Source organism: Equus przewalskii, chromosome 1 (assembly GCF_037783145.1).
Source record: "Equus przewalskii isolate Varuska chromosome 1, EquPr2, whole genome shotgun sequence".
Lineage (NCBI taxonomy): Eukaryota > Metazoa > Chordata > Mammalia > Perissodactyla > Equidae > Equus > Equus przewalskii.
The window spans coordinates 145536808-145551842 of record NC_091831.1 but is presented as its reverse complement, the minus strand read 5'-3'; the positions used below and the strand labels follow the sequence as shown (position 1 = coordinate 145551842).

The 15035-nt window shown below is 47.7% G+C and overlaps 1 protein-coding gene across 1 annotated transcript in view; it reads right to left on the bottom strand.

Annotated features, from left to right (window-relative positions):
- Nucleotides 1-250: 250 nt before the first annotated feature.
- Nucleotides 251-15035, bottom strand: part of FRMD5 (FERM domain containing 5) — a 300493-nt gene continuing 285708 nt past the window's right edge. Inside the window, 8 exon segments of the mRNA XM_070581974.1 lie at nt 251-2701; nt 2703-2738; nt 3610-3953; nt 9761-9867; nt 10815-10883; nt 11454-11528; nt 14126-14217; nt 14819-14882. Coding sequence (XP_070438075.1) covers nt 2663-2701; nt 2703-2738; nt 3610-3953; nt 9761-9867; nt 10815-10883; nt 11454-11528; nt 14126-14217; nt 14819-14882 — 826 coding nt within the window. The 3' untranslated portion in view covers nt 251-2662.

Genomic DNA, 15035 nt, shown 5'->3' with positions numbered 1-15035 from the left:
TTAAACTCATCAGAAAAATGAGGTCAAATTCATCCCTAAAATTACTTCACAGTTGTAGCTTCTAAATTCCTAATAGAATTTATTTTGGGGGAAGGGACAAGGAAACAGATGGATATAAACAAAATGATTCCAGTTGTGAACAGCAGTCAGCTGTGTAAATCCCACTGGTGTCCTTTTATCTATGTGTTGGTAACTTTAAGGAGGAGAAAGCGAGACGGCTATAAGTTAAAAAATAAAGAGTCCACTCTTATGATATTTAAATATTTATTTAAATTTAAAAATAATTTTCATGGCACCAATGATTTTATGCTAACTACATACTGCATATGTAGAAAAAAGTACATTGCTTTGAAGGAAAATGTAACTTAGAATTTTTGGCACACAAAAAGTTAACAACTATTTTTTAATGAAACTAAGAAATTCACATTTGCAGGTAGTTTACCCTCTACTGCTTAAAGATGCAGTATACTATTCTTTAGTGAGAGTTTTATTTCCTCTGATAGATGAAGCTATGGAAACCATTGCTTTTTCTACAATGAGATCAAACTAATTTTGAGAGAAAATGGGAGACATAGTAGAACACAGTAAAACCAGGTTAAAAACTTGAACAATATTTAATGATGGAGGAGATACCAAAAAAGACTAGTCATCAACAAAGGAGGTTTGTTATTCAAGCACTATTTGAAAAGCAAATTGAAGGAAACTTTTCTATCTGTATTTTCTGGGATAAGCTCTGGAAAAAAATAACCTGAAAGCTTCTGTTCAGAGAGCAAAATCCAGCTGTTGGAAGTGGTATGGACTGTTGTACTGTTAGAACTCTAGACACAAGTAATGTACCAGGAAATGGAGTACTACCTCTTTCTTTAATGTGAATATGAAAGGTCAGTTGAGGCTACCACTCACTGCATAGAAACACCGTTTTCTACAGACTGAGGTAGGAACACTACGCTAAAGGTAAGCTGCTATGTTGCATAAGACAGTAGATATCCAGGTTAATACCAGCCCCCTATCTCCTGACAGCCTTTTCATCTCTGAGTCTACTTTTCACTTCACTCCTGTGCTAAATAAAGCCTTTCCTGTGTAGATGACAAGTGGCAGTGGCTAGTTGGTTCTAAGCGATCCCTAATCTTTATTAGGATCTCCCTCAGTTTGTCTTGTCACTTGGTAAATAGATGTTTGTAATTCTGCCCAAACTGTTGCTGGTATGGAAATGATCAGACAGGCCCTCTTCCATTCGTAGATTCTGGCCGCATTTTAGCATTCCAGTACTTGATCTTGCTCATCTTGGCATCGGACATCTCTTTGCTGGTTGGTTGTTCGAGCACCCTTTATACAAGCAATCCCAGAGCCTCCACTGTTCCAGAAATGGTCCTGGATCTATAACACATGTCAGGAATTGGAGCAGAGCTGACTCTTTCTGCTAACATACTGGTAAGGAGCAGTTTTATTGTCTAGATTGGGGTTGGCAAATTATGGCCTATGGGCCAAATTCAGCTCGTTGTCTGTTTTTATAAATAAAATTTTCTTGAAACACAGCCATGCTCCTTTGTTTAGAATCTGTATGGCTGTTTTTGTGCTAAAATGGCAGAGTTGAGTAGTTGCCACAGAGTATGGCCAACAAAAAATAAATTATTTACTATCTGGCACTTTATAGAAGTTGTTTGCCACCTGGTCTAGATGAAAGGGCATTTAAAACTATGCAACATTACCCCTTCTCCCCCCAAAAAGAAAAACGCCATTTATTCCATAGCTGTTAATTCTATACATGGACATGGTTCTGCCATCTCAGGACACAACTAGGGGAGAGCAAATCTACAAGCGACTCGTTCTGTTTTGCACTTGGGGCTGCCCAATATCATAGGGTGCCAGCAGCTGCTCCACTGTTGTGTGGGTCCCAGGAATATCTCGACTAACTGTCCTTAAGTCCTCAGGCCCCAGATGACTTAGAATCTCTCCCTGAGATGAAAACAAGATCTTGTGAGTGGTTGTAAGAATTGCAGAGCTCAGGCCTCAGACCCCACACTCACCCTTCACCTGCTGTGCTTCTGCATGCTTTCCACACTTCCCTCAGCAAGGATGGCGAGTGCTTTCCTACAGCTTTTATTTTCCTGATGCACAGGATGACCCTAGGGGGCAGTATTTCTACATCTAAGTGTTTAAGTGTTGGTCTCTGCCACATTCACTTTCTTTTGTAGGCATCTCTTAGAACTCCTATTTAAAGAGATTCTTTTCCTGGTCCCTTGCAAGGCTGTTTGTTGATCTTGGAATTCTATTTTCTGAAGCTTTTCATTCTCAGGATCAGTTTCTTTCTTGCATCGTTTAGTTCATCAGGCTCTATTTTCTTAATCCATAAAGTAAAAACAAAATATGAATTGATAAGAAAATAACATTTTGTTGTTAAAATATAAATTGAAATAGTCTTTTGGGTCGGGGGAAGGTGTACAAAATAAGTACTGTTCTCCGAATATCAGCAGTTTCTCAGGTACCTTAGTTCTGCTTTCTGTTAACTACACTCTGTCCAACATTTCTGACAGTCCTATCTCTGGCACCACCGAGTTCATCTAATGCCTCTGGAGCACAATAAAAGTCTTGAGGTTCTTCAGAAAAAAATCACAGAAGTCTAAGTTCATTATACAAAACTCATGGTGACGCCCACTAGGATCTAGTCTAAGGGGACAGACTTACCCCACCCCTGCTGCTGCAGCTTGCTGTAGCGGTGGTCCCTTCAGATGCCCACTCTGCTCAGATTTGAAAAAACAAAAGGAAAAGAAAATCCAACTCAGACCATCATAAGAAGCAAGTGTCCATTTAATCATTCTACATGGATGTTTACTTTTTTAAAAGCTCTGTCTGGCAAGAAAACCTAGATAGTCCCCATTGTCCAGACTCCTAGCGTGTCTCATGAGGCTGCAGTGATGAGCCTGCTAGAACCCAGTAGGAAAGCTCCTGCAGAACACAGAAGACAACAGCTCTCTAGTCTTCAACTAGTGTCTTATCTGCTAGGTGACACTACTGTGATAATCAGTAATAGTAAAATAAATAATTTTTATTTGATACTTTCAAAATAATACACATCTATGAAAAATCAAAATTCAAAAACCAAAAATTATCCTGCAAATTGGGAAGATGAGAAACAGAGTCGCCAAGCCTTTCTTGAAAGAACCTCTGAAGGAAATGAGTTTTCCCAGTTTGTTTAGAGAGGGCATGAGCCTATCCCTTTCTTCTTCTGGGAAACGACCCTCCTAGGCTGTGGACTTTGAGTCATGAGAGGAGGACTTGGTACATGTGCCGATGGTTCCGCGATGGGTCCCATTGCTGGGAATGGGTAGCCGGGCTCCTTGGTCCACCTGGCTAGTTATTAGGAGTCATGCCTTCTCAGGTGTCAATGAGCAGGCTCACCACTGAGCGGATTTTGCAGGCAAACCATCGCCTGAGGGGACAAAAGTATTGATAGTGGAATTGTTCAAACTCGGGGGTCTGGCGGATATCGCGGAAAAAGGCAATGTCAAGGTCAGACTCAGTAAGGATGATCAGGAGGAGGAGCAAAACAAAGAGGAGTCCCATGGTCACAAGGAGCAAACGGAGGACACTTAAAACAAATTTATTCACCTGTTCCTCCTCTGGCCTGCTGTGCCCCTGACACAGGGCCCTCAGCTCTCCCCCAAGGGCCTCCACCTCTGCAGCAGTTGGGGTGCTGGCTTCAGACTCCTTCTCCTCCTCGATGCTGCAGGTGGCCCCATTGATCTGCCGGGAAAGCAGCATCAGCTCCAGGCTGTGCTCAGCCACGGGGGTGGGCAGCACGCTGTCTGCAGGGCTGTAGGCCTCGTCTGCAATCACGGCGACTCGCTCATTGCTGTCTGCCCGGCTGCTTCTCACGTGAGGCAGGAAGGTGTCCCCGTGGGAGGAGGAACGCACCGGGGTGGAATGCGCACTGTCCCGTAGGGACTCGAGGCCTGGAAAGGCAAAAGGAGCACGAGTAGGCTTTCTGTGTCCCAGTGCACACTCTGCTGTCAGGTGGAGGCAGCACTCATTCTGTTTTATTTCGTCACTAAAGTCTTAAGAGGAAGCCCCTCTGCACACTCCATGTGACCAGCAGTGGTGGCCTCTGCAGCAGTCTGTCTTAGTGTATCAAGAATAGGACAAGAGAAGCAGCAGAAATCAGAGTGGCCATGGGGTTTGTTTTTACTTGTGGTTTTGGCCAGATTTGTTAAAGATTCTGCCTTTCCTACTTTTGGTGTCCTGGACCTGGTAAGCCCCAATTTGAAAGAGAATCTGAACCGCAGACTATCTCTGATCCAGAGCTAGGGCCCCGGTTCAGGGAGCTGAAGTCCTTGGGCTGAGGGCCTTGAGAGGCAAGAACGGGGAGCAGGAGACTGTTTTGCCTAACTGGACCCCATCAATACTGATTCTGGAGCTGAGTGTCCTTTTAACAGCCCAGCACACAGCTCCGTGAGGTCACGAGGTCATCTTTTGGATTTCTGCAGTTGCTGTCAGTCTCCTCAGCCTCCCAGTTCTAGCTGTCCTGAGCTTGTGGGATGTGAAAACCCTGTCTGCTCTTCCTAAGTGCCCTCTGATGGAGAAGGGGGGTAGCCCCTTGCCAGCTGCCTCTCTTTTCACCTTAGAATGAGCTGGGTCCAGAAAAGGCTGATGCCCTGTCTTTAGACACCCCAGAGTGCAGAGTGGTCTCTGAGAAGATCTTGTTGGGTGAGGGGGATTCTCTTAAATTTCTTAGGAGAAAGGCTCTTCTGGTCCCTAAAACTACCCATTATCTCTTCACTTTCTCAGATGGAACATTTCTCTCTTTCCAGGACTCAAGCTCTGGTAGGGAAAAACAGAAGCTGGCTACTCCCTCAACCAGACAGCAGCCACCCAGGCCAGAGGAGGTGGGCTCAGAGTCACTGAGCGTGGCCCACATCACAGTGCTCCCAAGAAAATGGCTTCTTGTTTCAGGTTCAATGTCTGCATTTTCCAGTCCCGCCCATCATAGTGGTCCCAGAGTGGCTCTCCCAGCCTTTGTGGCCTATGACAGAGAAGCCAGTCCCCTTCTGTTGTTCTGAAGTCCACCCTGACTGCCCCAGACTGAACCAGATTCCCAGCTAGGTAAAGGTTTGACCTAACCAGAGCTGAGGGAGTTTTCCAGTTCAGGGCTAGCTTCAGAAGCCCACAGGTCTATTTTAAAAGGTGTCAGTGACCTTTCGGAAATAGTGTGTTGCATCTTCCTTGGCCCCCCTGTGGCACAGCCGTTTGTACCCAGGCAGCCTGCCTGCTCAGCCTGCTGGGGCCTGTCTCAGCATAGGCACAGTTAAGGATTCTTCAGAGGAACGAATCCTGGAATTTCGGTTATGAAGGAGTGGTGGGGGTGAGGGCAATGGCAGCCCCCTACTACTCAGCTGTACTCCTCATCACCTCAGTATTAGTATACTTGCCACAGCTCTCAGCTTCTGCTTCCAGAAACTCCTCATGGTCCTAGTCATATTTTGTTTGTCCCTATGCTAAAATCTTAAATTTGTATAAAGTGTTAAACTTTTTAAAGCACTTTCATTTTACCTTTCAACAACTCCATGCAGTAGTGAGGGCGAGAGGTTACAGAGGTTGGTTGGTAATGGCAAAGGCAAGGACAGAATTCAAGCCTCTTTCTATTTCATGATGCTAACAGTCATGTAGTTGGATTCTGGGGAGTGGAACAAGGGGCCAGGATGAATTAAGTCAACAGCCTGCACCTGCCTTAGATTTAGGTCCCAAATGCCCAAAAAACTGTTGTGAAATAACATGAAATTAAGAGCCTGTGCCTTGTTCCAGAACTCTTGATGCTACTTTGATTTCTTTTTCCCCCAGTGTTCCTCCCTTATTCCCCCATCTACACGTGCAGCTTGAGGCATACGTACGTGGGGGTGTGTAACAGGTCCCTGAGAAAGCAGGAACCTTCAGGCCCTGATCACACAGGTTGCTGGCTCAGCTCCTTTCCCAACCACTCCTCCAGTCCCCTTTTCTCTGGAACCTCAACCACCCCTGCAGAGGGCACCTCACACCCTTTCAAGAGGCTGTCCCCTCACAAGGAAGCTCTGACTGCCAGATCTTCCAAAGCATGACCAGCTTAGTTGCCAGAAGGCACTTCAATGCAAGCTTAGCTTCACCTGCGATTCAGCCCTAAGCTTGCTAGGGAAGGAGAGAGGCAAAGGCTGTGACATCAGAGAGAACAAATCAGAGGGACACCAGAAGTCATATTATATTGAGTTGTTGGTGCTCTCAGTAAACAAGATAATGGATATGTATGCATTTCTAGTGGTGTGCCTGACAAACAAAATTATTCAGTAAATGTTAGTCTTTTGTTCCCTCAAGAGACCTCACCTAGAAGGTTATCATTCCTATGTCGGGTCAGTCCTGTACAGAACTTCAGGTTTTACTAGAAACCACCACCCACCTCACCCCTTCATCAAACCTGTTATTCTGGGATGGATGGGGTGGGTGCGGTGGTGGGATCAGGGTGAGGGGCATAGCAAAACACAAGAGTGTCTTTTTACCTTGGAGGTGCTCCAGCTGATTGCCTTCCCCAGAGGTGGCTCCCAGTGGGCTGGGGTGCACAGTGGTCAGGAGCCTACCCTGGAGCCGGGGCCCCATCCTCAGGATGCGCACACTCAGGGGCCGAAGGCAGTGATTAGTCAACCGTAGCTGAACGCGGACTCTGGTGTGAATCTTAATCAGGCTCTTCCCCATGGTGACCCAGGAAGGCAGATACTTCTTCAGTGGAAACCAGCTGATCTCCTCATGGAAACCAGCCAGGTAGGGGAGATACAGAGGGAAAGGACGGAAAACCAACTCAGGAGAAAGAGTTTTTGCTGATCCACACCATGGCAGCCCCTTTGCAGTGCCTCCTATGCTGGAGAGAAATGTCGGCTCTGCGAGCCTCAGAGCAGGCAGAGCTGCTGGGAAGGAGTGGCTCTGAGAGGCCAACGTTATCAGGGGACTGGATTCAGTCTGAAGCACTTAGAGCCATAAAAAGTAATGCTTCCCTAGCTGGTAGCTGTCTCCCAGAGGCCCGTATAAGGGCCCCAGACCTCTTAGGGGGTGAGGGAGAGGGCAGGGAACAATCCCGGAGAGTAGGGGGAATTGGGACTGTCCCAGAAAATCCAGGATGTGAAGTTAGAGACAGTGGGCTTTGGGCTGGGTGGCTCTGGGGCTGGAAATGGGCTGTAGCCCAGCCACCACTGGGCTCTACACTATTTGGCGCCCTGCTGCTGAGTGGTGCCCCACAGGGCACAGTGGGTGAAAGGAACCGACATTCCTGAGCTCGTGCTCATGCCTATGCCAATAACGTGTTATCTTGGCATCCCTGAGAGCAGGGGACAGGGCCAACCAGTGCACAGTCATCTTTTTAAGGGTCCCAGTTCATTGGGATTACATGGTTTCATTCAAACAGTAATGTTATGTTAATGTTTTTGCAGTTTTTCCCATTGCTTTTGGAGATAGCAAACAACGCTCTCCCCCCAGAAACGGCAAATGGTTTCTATGATGTTAATTTATGGGCCATATGGACTACAGGAAAGACAATCTCTGATGAGCATGAGCCAATTTCAAATGTCCATAACTTCCTGGGAGTTTTGGTGGTTTGTGCCTTTGTTCTGAGGCCACCATCACATCCCCCTCAGCCTGCTTGGGATGGACAGTGCGAGTCAGTTGTGTTAGGTGCTTTACAGGCAAAACTCCATCTCTCAAGATGGTGCAGCTGAACTTTCACCTCCTGAAATCTCCCCACTGCACCCTCCCCTGACATTTTGCAAGCAAGGGTGACTATTTTGGATGTTGAGGAGCCTACTGCTGGTGCAACGGGAGAAGATAGGTTCTGGGAGGAGGAGGCTGGAGGCACAGCCAAGCTGGTTGGGAACTGAGGCAGCCTCACAGCTTGTCTTGGGGGAGCAGGAGGACAGTTCACTCCGCCTCTGAGTTGTTACGCTAACCCTGCTTGGCAGCAACTCCATATGAGTTGTATCCCGACACAGACAGCCTCAGTCTTCCCTCTTCTGGGAATGCTGGTTTTACTGGATATTCTTCCGTATGCCAGTGAGCAGAAATGCATGAGGTTCCTCTCCTATTTGATACCTGCCTTAGTGCCAGCTTCCCCCAAAGGGTGGCTGTTCTCTGGGAGGACAGCAGACTCGACTATCTGCAGGAGCCTTGGGATGAGCCTGGTGGCTTCAGCCTCAGGATGGATGGGAAGAAGGGCTCCAGAGAGGGGAGAAAGTTACGTTTCCTCAAAAGAGGAGAAGAAATTCATTCCACTTTCCTGAGAGGAACACCCCAAAAGAAGAGGGACAGCGAGAGCTGTGCTCAGTTCTCCCGCTCAGCCTAAGACAGGAGGAAAAACCAGGAGGCTGTCTCATGATGGTCAAACCTCAGTAATTCCATACCTTGCATAGCGATTATACTTGGTAGTTTATAAGCACCATCCCATACCTACATCCTGCTCTACAGTGGGGGAAACAAACTGAGAGAGGTTAAGCAACCTGCCCAGAAAGTGCGTAGCAGAGCTCTGATCTGAACCTCACCTTTGACTTTCTGACCAGGGCTCTTTGCACTATGCTTGCTGCCTGCCCAGTAAATACTTTAATCTCTTTAAAATATTTCTGCATACATTAGGTTCCTCACAACCCATGGGGCAGGCAAGGAAGATGTCCCTGCTTTACAAATGGAGCAACTAAGATACTCAAATAATTAAGGCACTCGATGGTGGTTGCCTAGCCAGGATTCTCACCCCCTTGACTGTAGTTATATACCATACTTAGGTGGTGCAGAGTCAGTGACACATCCTAAAATCCTAAACGCACCCCAGAGATCCTCCCAGGGGAGCAGCAGAGCGATGTCCTTCCTAATCTGAGCTGTTCTTCATTTTCATTAACAAGCAGCATCCCCACAGAAAGGGCAAAGGGCCTTCCCTCCCCAGCCTCCAGGACAGAAACAGGTGTGAAGCAATCCTACTGCTGTTTCCTGCTGCTTGAGATCTTCATGGTCCTACAAAAACATCATCTCTGGGAATGAAAGCATTCAGGTCACACCTGTATCCAGCCTGCAGGGCAAGCTGGGTCAGTGACAACAGCTGGAGGGCAATATTCCAAGAGTCTCCTGCCAGTATTAACTACCCAGAGACTGGAGAGGTATTGGCCTCTGCCGCTGGGCTGTCTAGTTCAGTGAAGATACCCAGACTTTGTCTCTCTTGCCATCTCCACCAATGGGAAGGAAGAGTAGAGAGACATGGGGCATGTTGGATTGCCTGAGACAATGTAAAGAATTCCTATAGCAAGAGGACAGATTTCTACAACTGAAGTAGAAGGTGGTGGCAGCTATTGGGATGCTTCAGAATCGAGAGTTTTCATTTCTCGGTTAACTGCCTCAGCCACCCTGATCCTTTAAGCTGTGGAGATTGGTCAGATCTGGAAAACAAGTGAAAAGCCTCTTGATGGAAAGCAATTTTAGAACTGCATGGAACCTGGTAGAGTCCTCATACACCGTCTCCCAAAGGTCTACCCCAATACTCAGATCTATAACCCCCTCCTGGACAACAGCTCTCGGCAAGGCTGGATGAGATTCCCTTTCACCTGACACCCAGCTGGTGTTCCCATGTACTGGGTGAAACCTTCTCCCTACCATTGGAGAAACTTGCTGCCATCTCTAATGCAAATTCACTTCTTTTCAAGGTCCCTGAGAGGAACTGGTCCAAGTCACGACTTGGAGGAACTCCGTGGTCATCTCCAGAGCTCAGGCTCACCTTCCATGATGGAGATGTGAACAGCTCTTCTCCGAGTCCTGGGGACACTGCTCAGCCTTGGGCCATGGGTTATGGAGGGACAGCTGCGGCTGGGAACCATGCCTGCTCTGAGGTTAAAGAAAAAGAGAAATCTGTTAACTCAGTGCATGTGACCACAGTCATGTGGTCAGGGCTCAGAGTTGAGGGGCGGCTACTGGAATAGCCTGGCTGTATTAAGTTTTGTTTTTTTAAATCTTTAATACCTGCTTTTTGTCTTTAGTCCCTGGATCCCAGTGAGAGGCACTGCTTCAAACTGGTACACCTCCTTACAGCCCAGACCCACTTGAACTTTTCTTTAGTGTGGCACTGGTGCCACTGGTCTCTGAGCAGGATTGTCAGGGAGTAGGGCCCAGGATAAGCAGTACTCCTGAACATATTTCTGAAGACCGATATGGAGCCTCCCCTGACTTCCAACAAAGGCTGCTGGTGGAAGGGGGCTCTGTGTGAAGGGGCAGGCAGTAATGCTCCCATTCCCAGAGGTCAGACTGGTTGGCAAACCCTTGCCCTCTTGGCCAATCATATTCTTTCTGGGTCTTATCAGGTTCTAGGAGATGGGTTTCTAGAAATGCATAATTTACAGTTATATATGAAGCACGGATCCCAAAACTGTATTTGACCTAGTGTGACAGGGCTGTGAGGCTATCCCTGGCTTCCTGTAATGGACTAATTCAAGAACCAATGAAATCTTGCTGCTTGGACACGTCCTCCATGGTCTATGACCAATTTCAGGACTTGAGAGGACAGGAGAGAATTACCTAGGAAGGTGGCTCCTGGGTCTGATGTACTGTCTGCAGTTAGCCTGCCCTCCCTCGTTCTCCATCAAGGCTCAGGGATATCAGCATCAGACTTCCCCACACCTTGAGCCGAGATGGGTCTCTTCACCCACTTCCGTCTTCTCCTTCCCCTTTTGGGAGTCTTTGTGGCCAGAATTGACACGGTACTCAAACTGCTGGCTCTTTTGAGGTTCCGGGATCTGAGCTGGAGTTGGTTTTGGGGGAAGCCCCTGGCAGCCTACCTGTGTATTTCTGGTGGCTCTCGTTTGATCTTGGCACTCGATTCCATTACTTCCTTTGCAACTCGGCCACTATAAGTAGTATAATAAAACAAGCAGCAAGAAATGAGACAGTGTTCCAGGACTGGACTCCTCTCCAAGGTCTCAGATACTTTGGCTGAATCGGGAAATGGCCTCTTTGGCCTACCCCTTCCCAATGTTTAAGTCACTGAGAAGGGCTTGCTTGCTGGGCTAAGAGTCCTAAGATGTCCTGACAGCTTATCTTAGAGAGCTCTCTATCTCTGGAGTCTTTGAGATCTTCCATTCTCATTTAGGAATGATTCCTCATTGTCCAGCATGTTCCAAAAATATTGCAAAAGAAGAGAAATCTTTAGATAGACATGAAAAAAATGACTGTTACAGTTCTTATTTTGCTCTGTTGTAAGGGAAGTTGGAGGAGATACGCATTTTAAACCCTACAGACCAAACAGCTGCAGAGAAGGAAAGAAATAGTCAAAGGCTTAGGAGAATTGGATGGAAACCTCAGGCTTTTCTGTAGGCTCCCAGTTTCTTTGTTCTCAAGGATAAGGACCACTGAGCCACTGTTCTCCAGAGAAGGGTCTGAAAATAGGTCCATAACGGTTACTTACTGTCACTATTTACCTGTATCGGAACCGGCTCCCTTTAAAGAATAAATTGCTGCTGGACACTGTGCGGACTTGGCTTGACTTCTCCAGCCTGCAGCAAGGCAAAGTCCAGTGTGACAGATGGCCTGCAACTGCCTCACAGGCCAAGGCAGCGCATTCCCAGCTCCTTCCGAAGGCTACTTGAGCAATCCCTTCAGGGAAAGGCCCCTCACAGCCCCGCTTGTCTCTGACTTTCCTTTAGGACCCAAGGGCTGTGCTCCCGGCCTCAGTGCTGGGGACAGTCATGTTGAAACCCACTTTGGTGTCAGGAGAGTGAGGCTCTCCAAGAGTGCTTCATGGGATTCACCAGGGGAACTGAGGGAATAAATGTTAGGGAAGATGCTCTGGGGGAATAAGAGAATGCCACCCACTCAGTCTCAGCCAGGCCACTTATTAGCAGTGTGACCTTCGGCAAATTTCCTTTCCTCTCCTAGCCTCAGTCTTCTTATCCATAAAATGATGGAGCTACGACTACTTGACCTCAGGAGTCCCTTCCAGTCCTAGTATTTGATGATTCACGTCCACCTCTGGGTAATTGTGGGTGGAGAAGAAAGGAGGGGCTGCTTTTCCTAGTCCATCTCCCTCTTGGAGAGTCCTACAGTATATTATCATATTAAAGGCTCTGAGAAGTCCTGAAATGAAGAAACTAGCTTAACTTTAATAAAAGTTCCATCATTTATTTCAATTTGGAACCATTCCCCCTACCCCAGAATGCCTATTAACATCACTTTCAAGGCTGTAGACAGCTGATGTGGAGACTCTGGAAGGCCATGGGCACTGTGAAATATCCTCTTGGGTGACCTCTCTGATCCCATAGCTCTCTCACACTTAGAAAAGGAAGCTGGGGCAGAACTGTCCAGAGTGAAGTCTCCCAAGACCCGACTCAGCCAACCATGCTCTGGGTGCCTCTACTGCTAACCCAGCTGGAACGGGTCTGGGTCTGAAGCCTTTGTCATGAGTGGGCACTGACTATGGAGGGAGCTGTCCCGCAATCCATGAATAACAGTTGCCAGGAGACACCATCCCTACCTGTCTCAGGGCTCTGTGAGGATCTGAGCCTACTTGCCCTCCTGCCCAAGCATATTCTTGAGTCTGACCCGCTCCCTTCAAAGCACTGGGCCAAAGGCAGGGCCAGGGACCTGCACGTGACAGATGCTCAGAGTGAGGCCAAAGTGGCCGCTGCTATAGACTTGGCAAAACTGGGGATCTGACCTAGGCTAGAAGCTTTTAACACTTAATTAGAACATTAAGTAATCAATGGAAAACAGTGAAAAATGACCTTGGTTTCCAGTGTAGGTGTTGACGGGGCTAGCTAAGTGTGGAGATCTGTTAATGGGAAGACTCAGAAACAGTTTGGTCACAGTTCAGTAGCACAGTTCTGTTCCCATGATACAGATGGAAAAACAAAGGCCTTCATAAATGGTGCTGAAAGTTTTCTTGGCTTTCCTTGGAGAGCCAGGGACTGAACAGGAGGGAAATTTGGTCATGTAAAAGTCTCTTCTGAGTGTCTTCTTCATAAGAAGAAAGAAGCCCACTCACATTAGAATTCAGGCTGCCCATTCAGTTCATCCCTGACGCTGGTATGAAATGCATAGAAATTATTAAGCAATTCGGGAAGCCTGCCCAAGAAACGGCTTGTGGGCTGTGGCCCTAGTAACGAGGAGGAGACCAATTCTGCTGGCTAGCATCCCATAGCAGCCAGCGGGTCGCAGAGTCTGCTCACTGGGGAGGAGCGTGGTGACCACCCCTCAGCCCAGAGCAATTCTGTTCTCTCCAGGATCCTTCAGGGGCGGAATATACCAGACACTCTGTCTTCTGTTGTCCCGATTAAGATACAGCTTATTAAAGCATAAGTCATTGCATTCTATTTTTAAAACAAGACCAAGGGTTTTACTGAAACATACTTTATCTGGCATCACCCCAGTTTCTCGATGGCTATTTCTTTACTCCCTAATGCTTTTATAACCACTTTCTTAATCAAAGAAAACTGAGCACAAAAGCTTCATGTACTTTACAAAACGTTTTGGTAAGCAAACTTCTTGCCTTTGGCTGAAAGCTGGCTTCTCAGTAACAGACAAGTTCTTGCCCCCTCCAACTACCCCACCCTAGGCTCCTGGGCAGTTGGCCTGTTATTGGCAACACCTCTGGCAGTGACACACCAGGAAGCACTGGCATCAACCCCAGCTCAGCACTAGGCCATCCGCTGGGGAGTGGGCCCCATGTCTCTCTAAGGCTTAGGGAGCTGCTCCAGGCTGTGCCTCCTCCTTCACGGAGCTGCTGTATTCTGGGCCTCCCAGGGCTCTGAATGGCTCCACAGAACCAACTTACTTCAAGTCAGGCACCCATGGGCTTTTTCTGGCCCAAGCCTTACCCTGAAAAGACCCAAAACTACTTTGCCACGTGGGGCTGTCCAAGAACGTCGAAAGGCAGACCACTTGGGCAATTCTGCTGAGACGCATTCCCAGACCTCAGCTCTGTCCCTCCAGGGGGTACAGACAGATGCCCAGAAAGGGGTCTGAGTTTCATAAGGAAGCCCAGCCTTGTCATCTCATTTCTCCTTTCTCAGTTTCCTGTCCATCATTCCTCTAAAAGTAGCTTTTATGACTCTGGCTCTGATAAAGGCAGTCCCCGTCACATATGTCCACTCACTTGTAGAAGGCTTGGTTCTCGATTCCACATTTCCAGAGGTGCTTGCAGGCTTCTGGAGTTGGAGCAAAATATGTGAGAATAATTTTCTTTTCCTACAAAAAATCCCACATAGAAATAGCTGAGTGTAAATGGACAAGTGAAGGGTGACGTAGGCCAGGACACCGACCTCTAAGCTGTCTGAGGGCTCCCCATGACTCCTGGGGGAGGCTTCAGATGGGGCAGGGGCTGCCTGGCAGCTGGCTAGTTGGAAGGGAAGACAAGGCCGACAGGACCCACTGGGGCCGAGCTCAGTTCAGCGTATAAGTTCACACCTAGCAGGTCCAATCAAAGTAAGTCTCAGCTGGCACAAGTTGAACCAAGAGAGCCTTCACCAGAGAAAGTGGCACTCTCATCTGGAATTTTCTTCTTTATTTTTTTTGTATTTATCATCTTTTTGGAATTTTCAAATGGAAGCAAAAGAATCTTACTTTGACTGCAGCTCCTGGAGGTATGGAACTTCTGGGTGTCACCAGCCTCCCTGAGGAAGTCCTGTGCTCCAGAGCCTAGCCACTTCCCCATCCCTTACCTCCAGGTCTTGGCTTAGCATGCAGGTGGCTTAGCTCTACCTGGATGGACCACTTTGGTTCAGCCCTGGCCATCAGGAACCAACCCAGTGGCCCAGCCCTCCCTGAAGAGAAGGAAGTCAGCACTCACCTCTTTCTGACTTACGTATAAATAGAAAGTCTTTCCTTCAAATTTCAGCTTGGTCACCTCATTCCTAGAAGCACAAAGAGAGCACCTGTCACCTCACTGTGGGCTGCTTGTTCAAAGCTAAGTCTTGTAGATGCACAGCCCACCCCGACTGGAAGGGGCTCCAGGCACAGACACAGTTTTAGCCAAAATTAGAACTGAAACAAGACAGCAGCGCAGT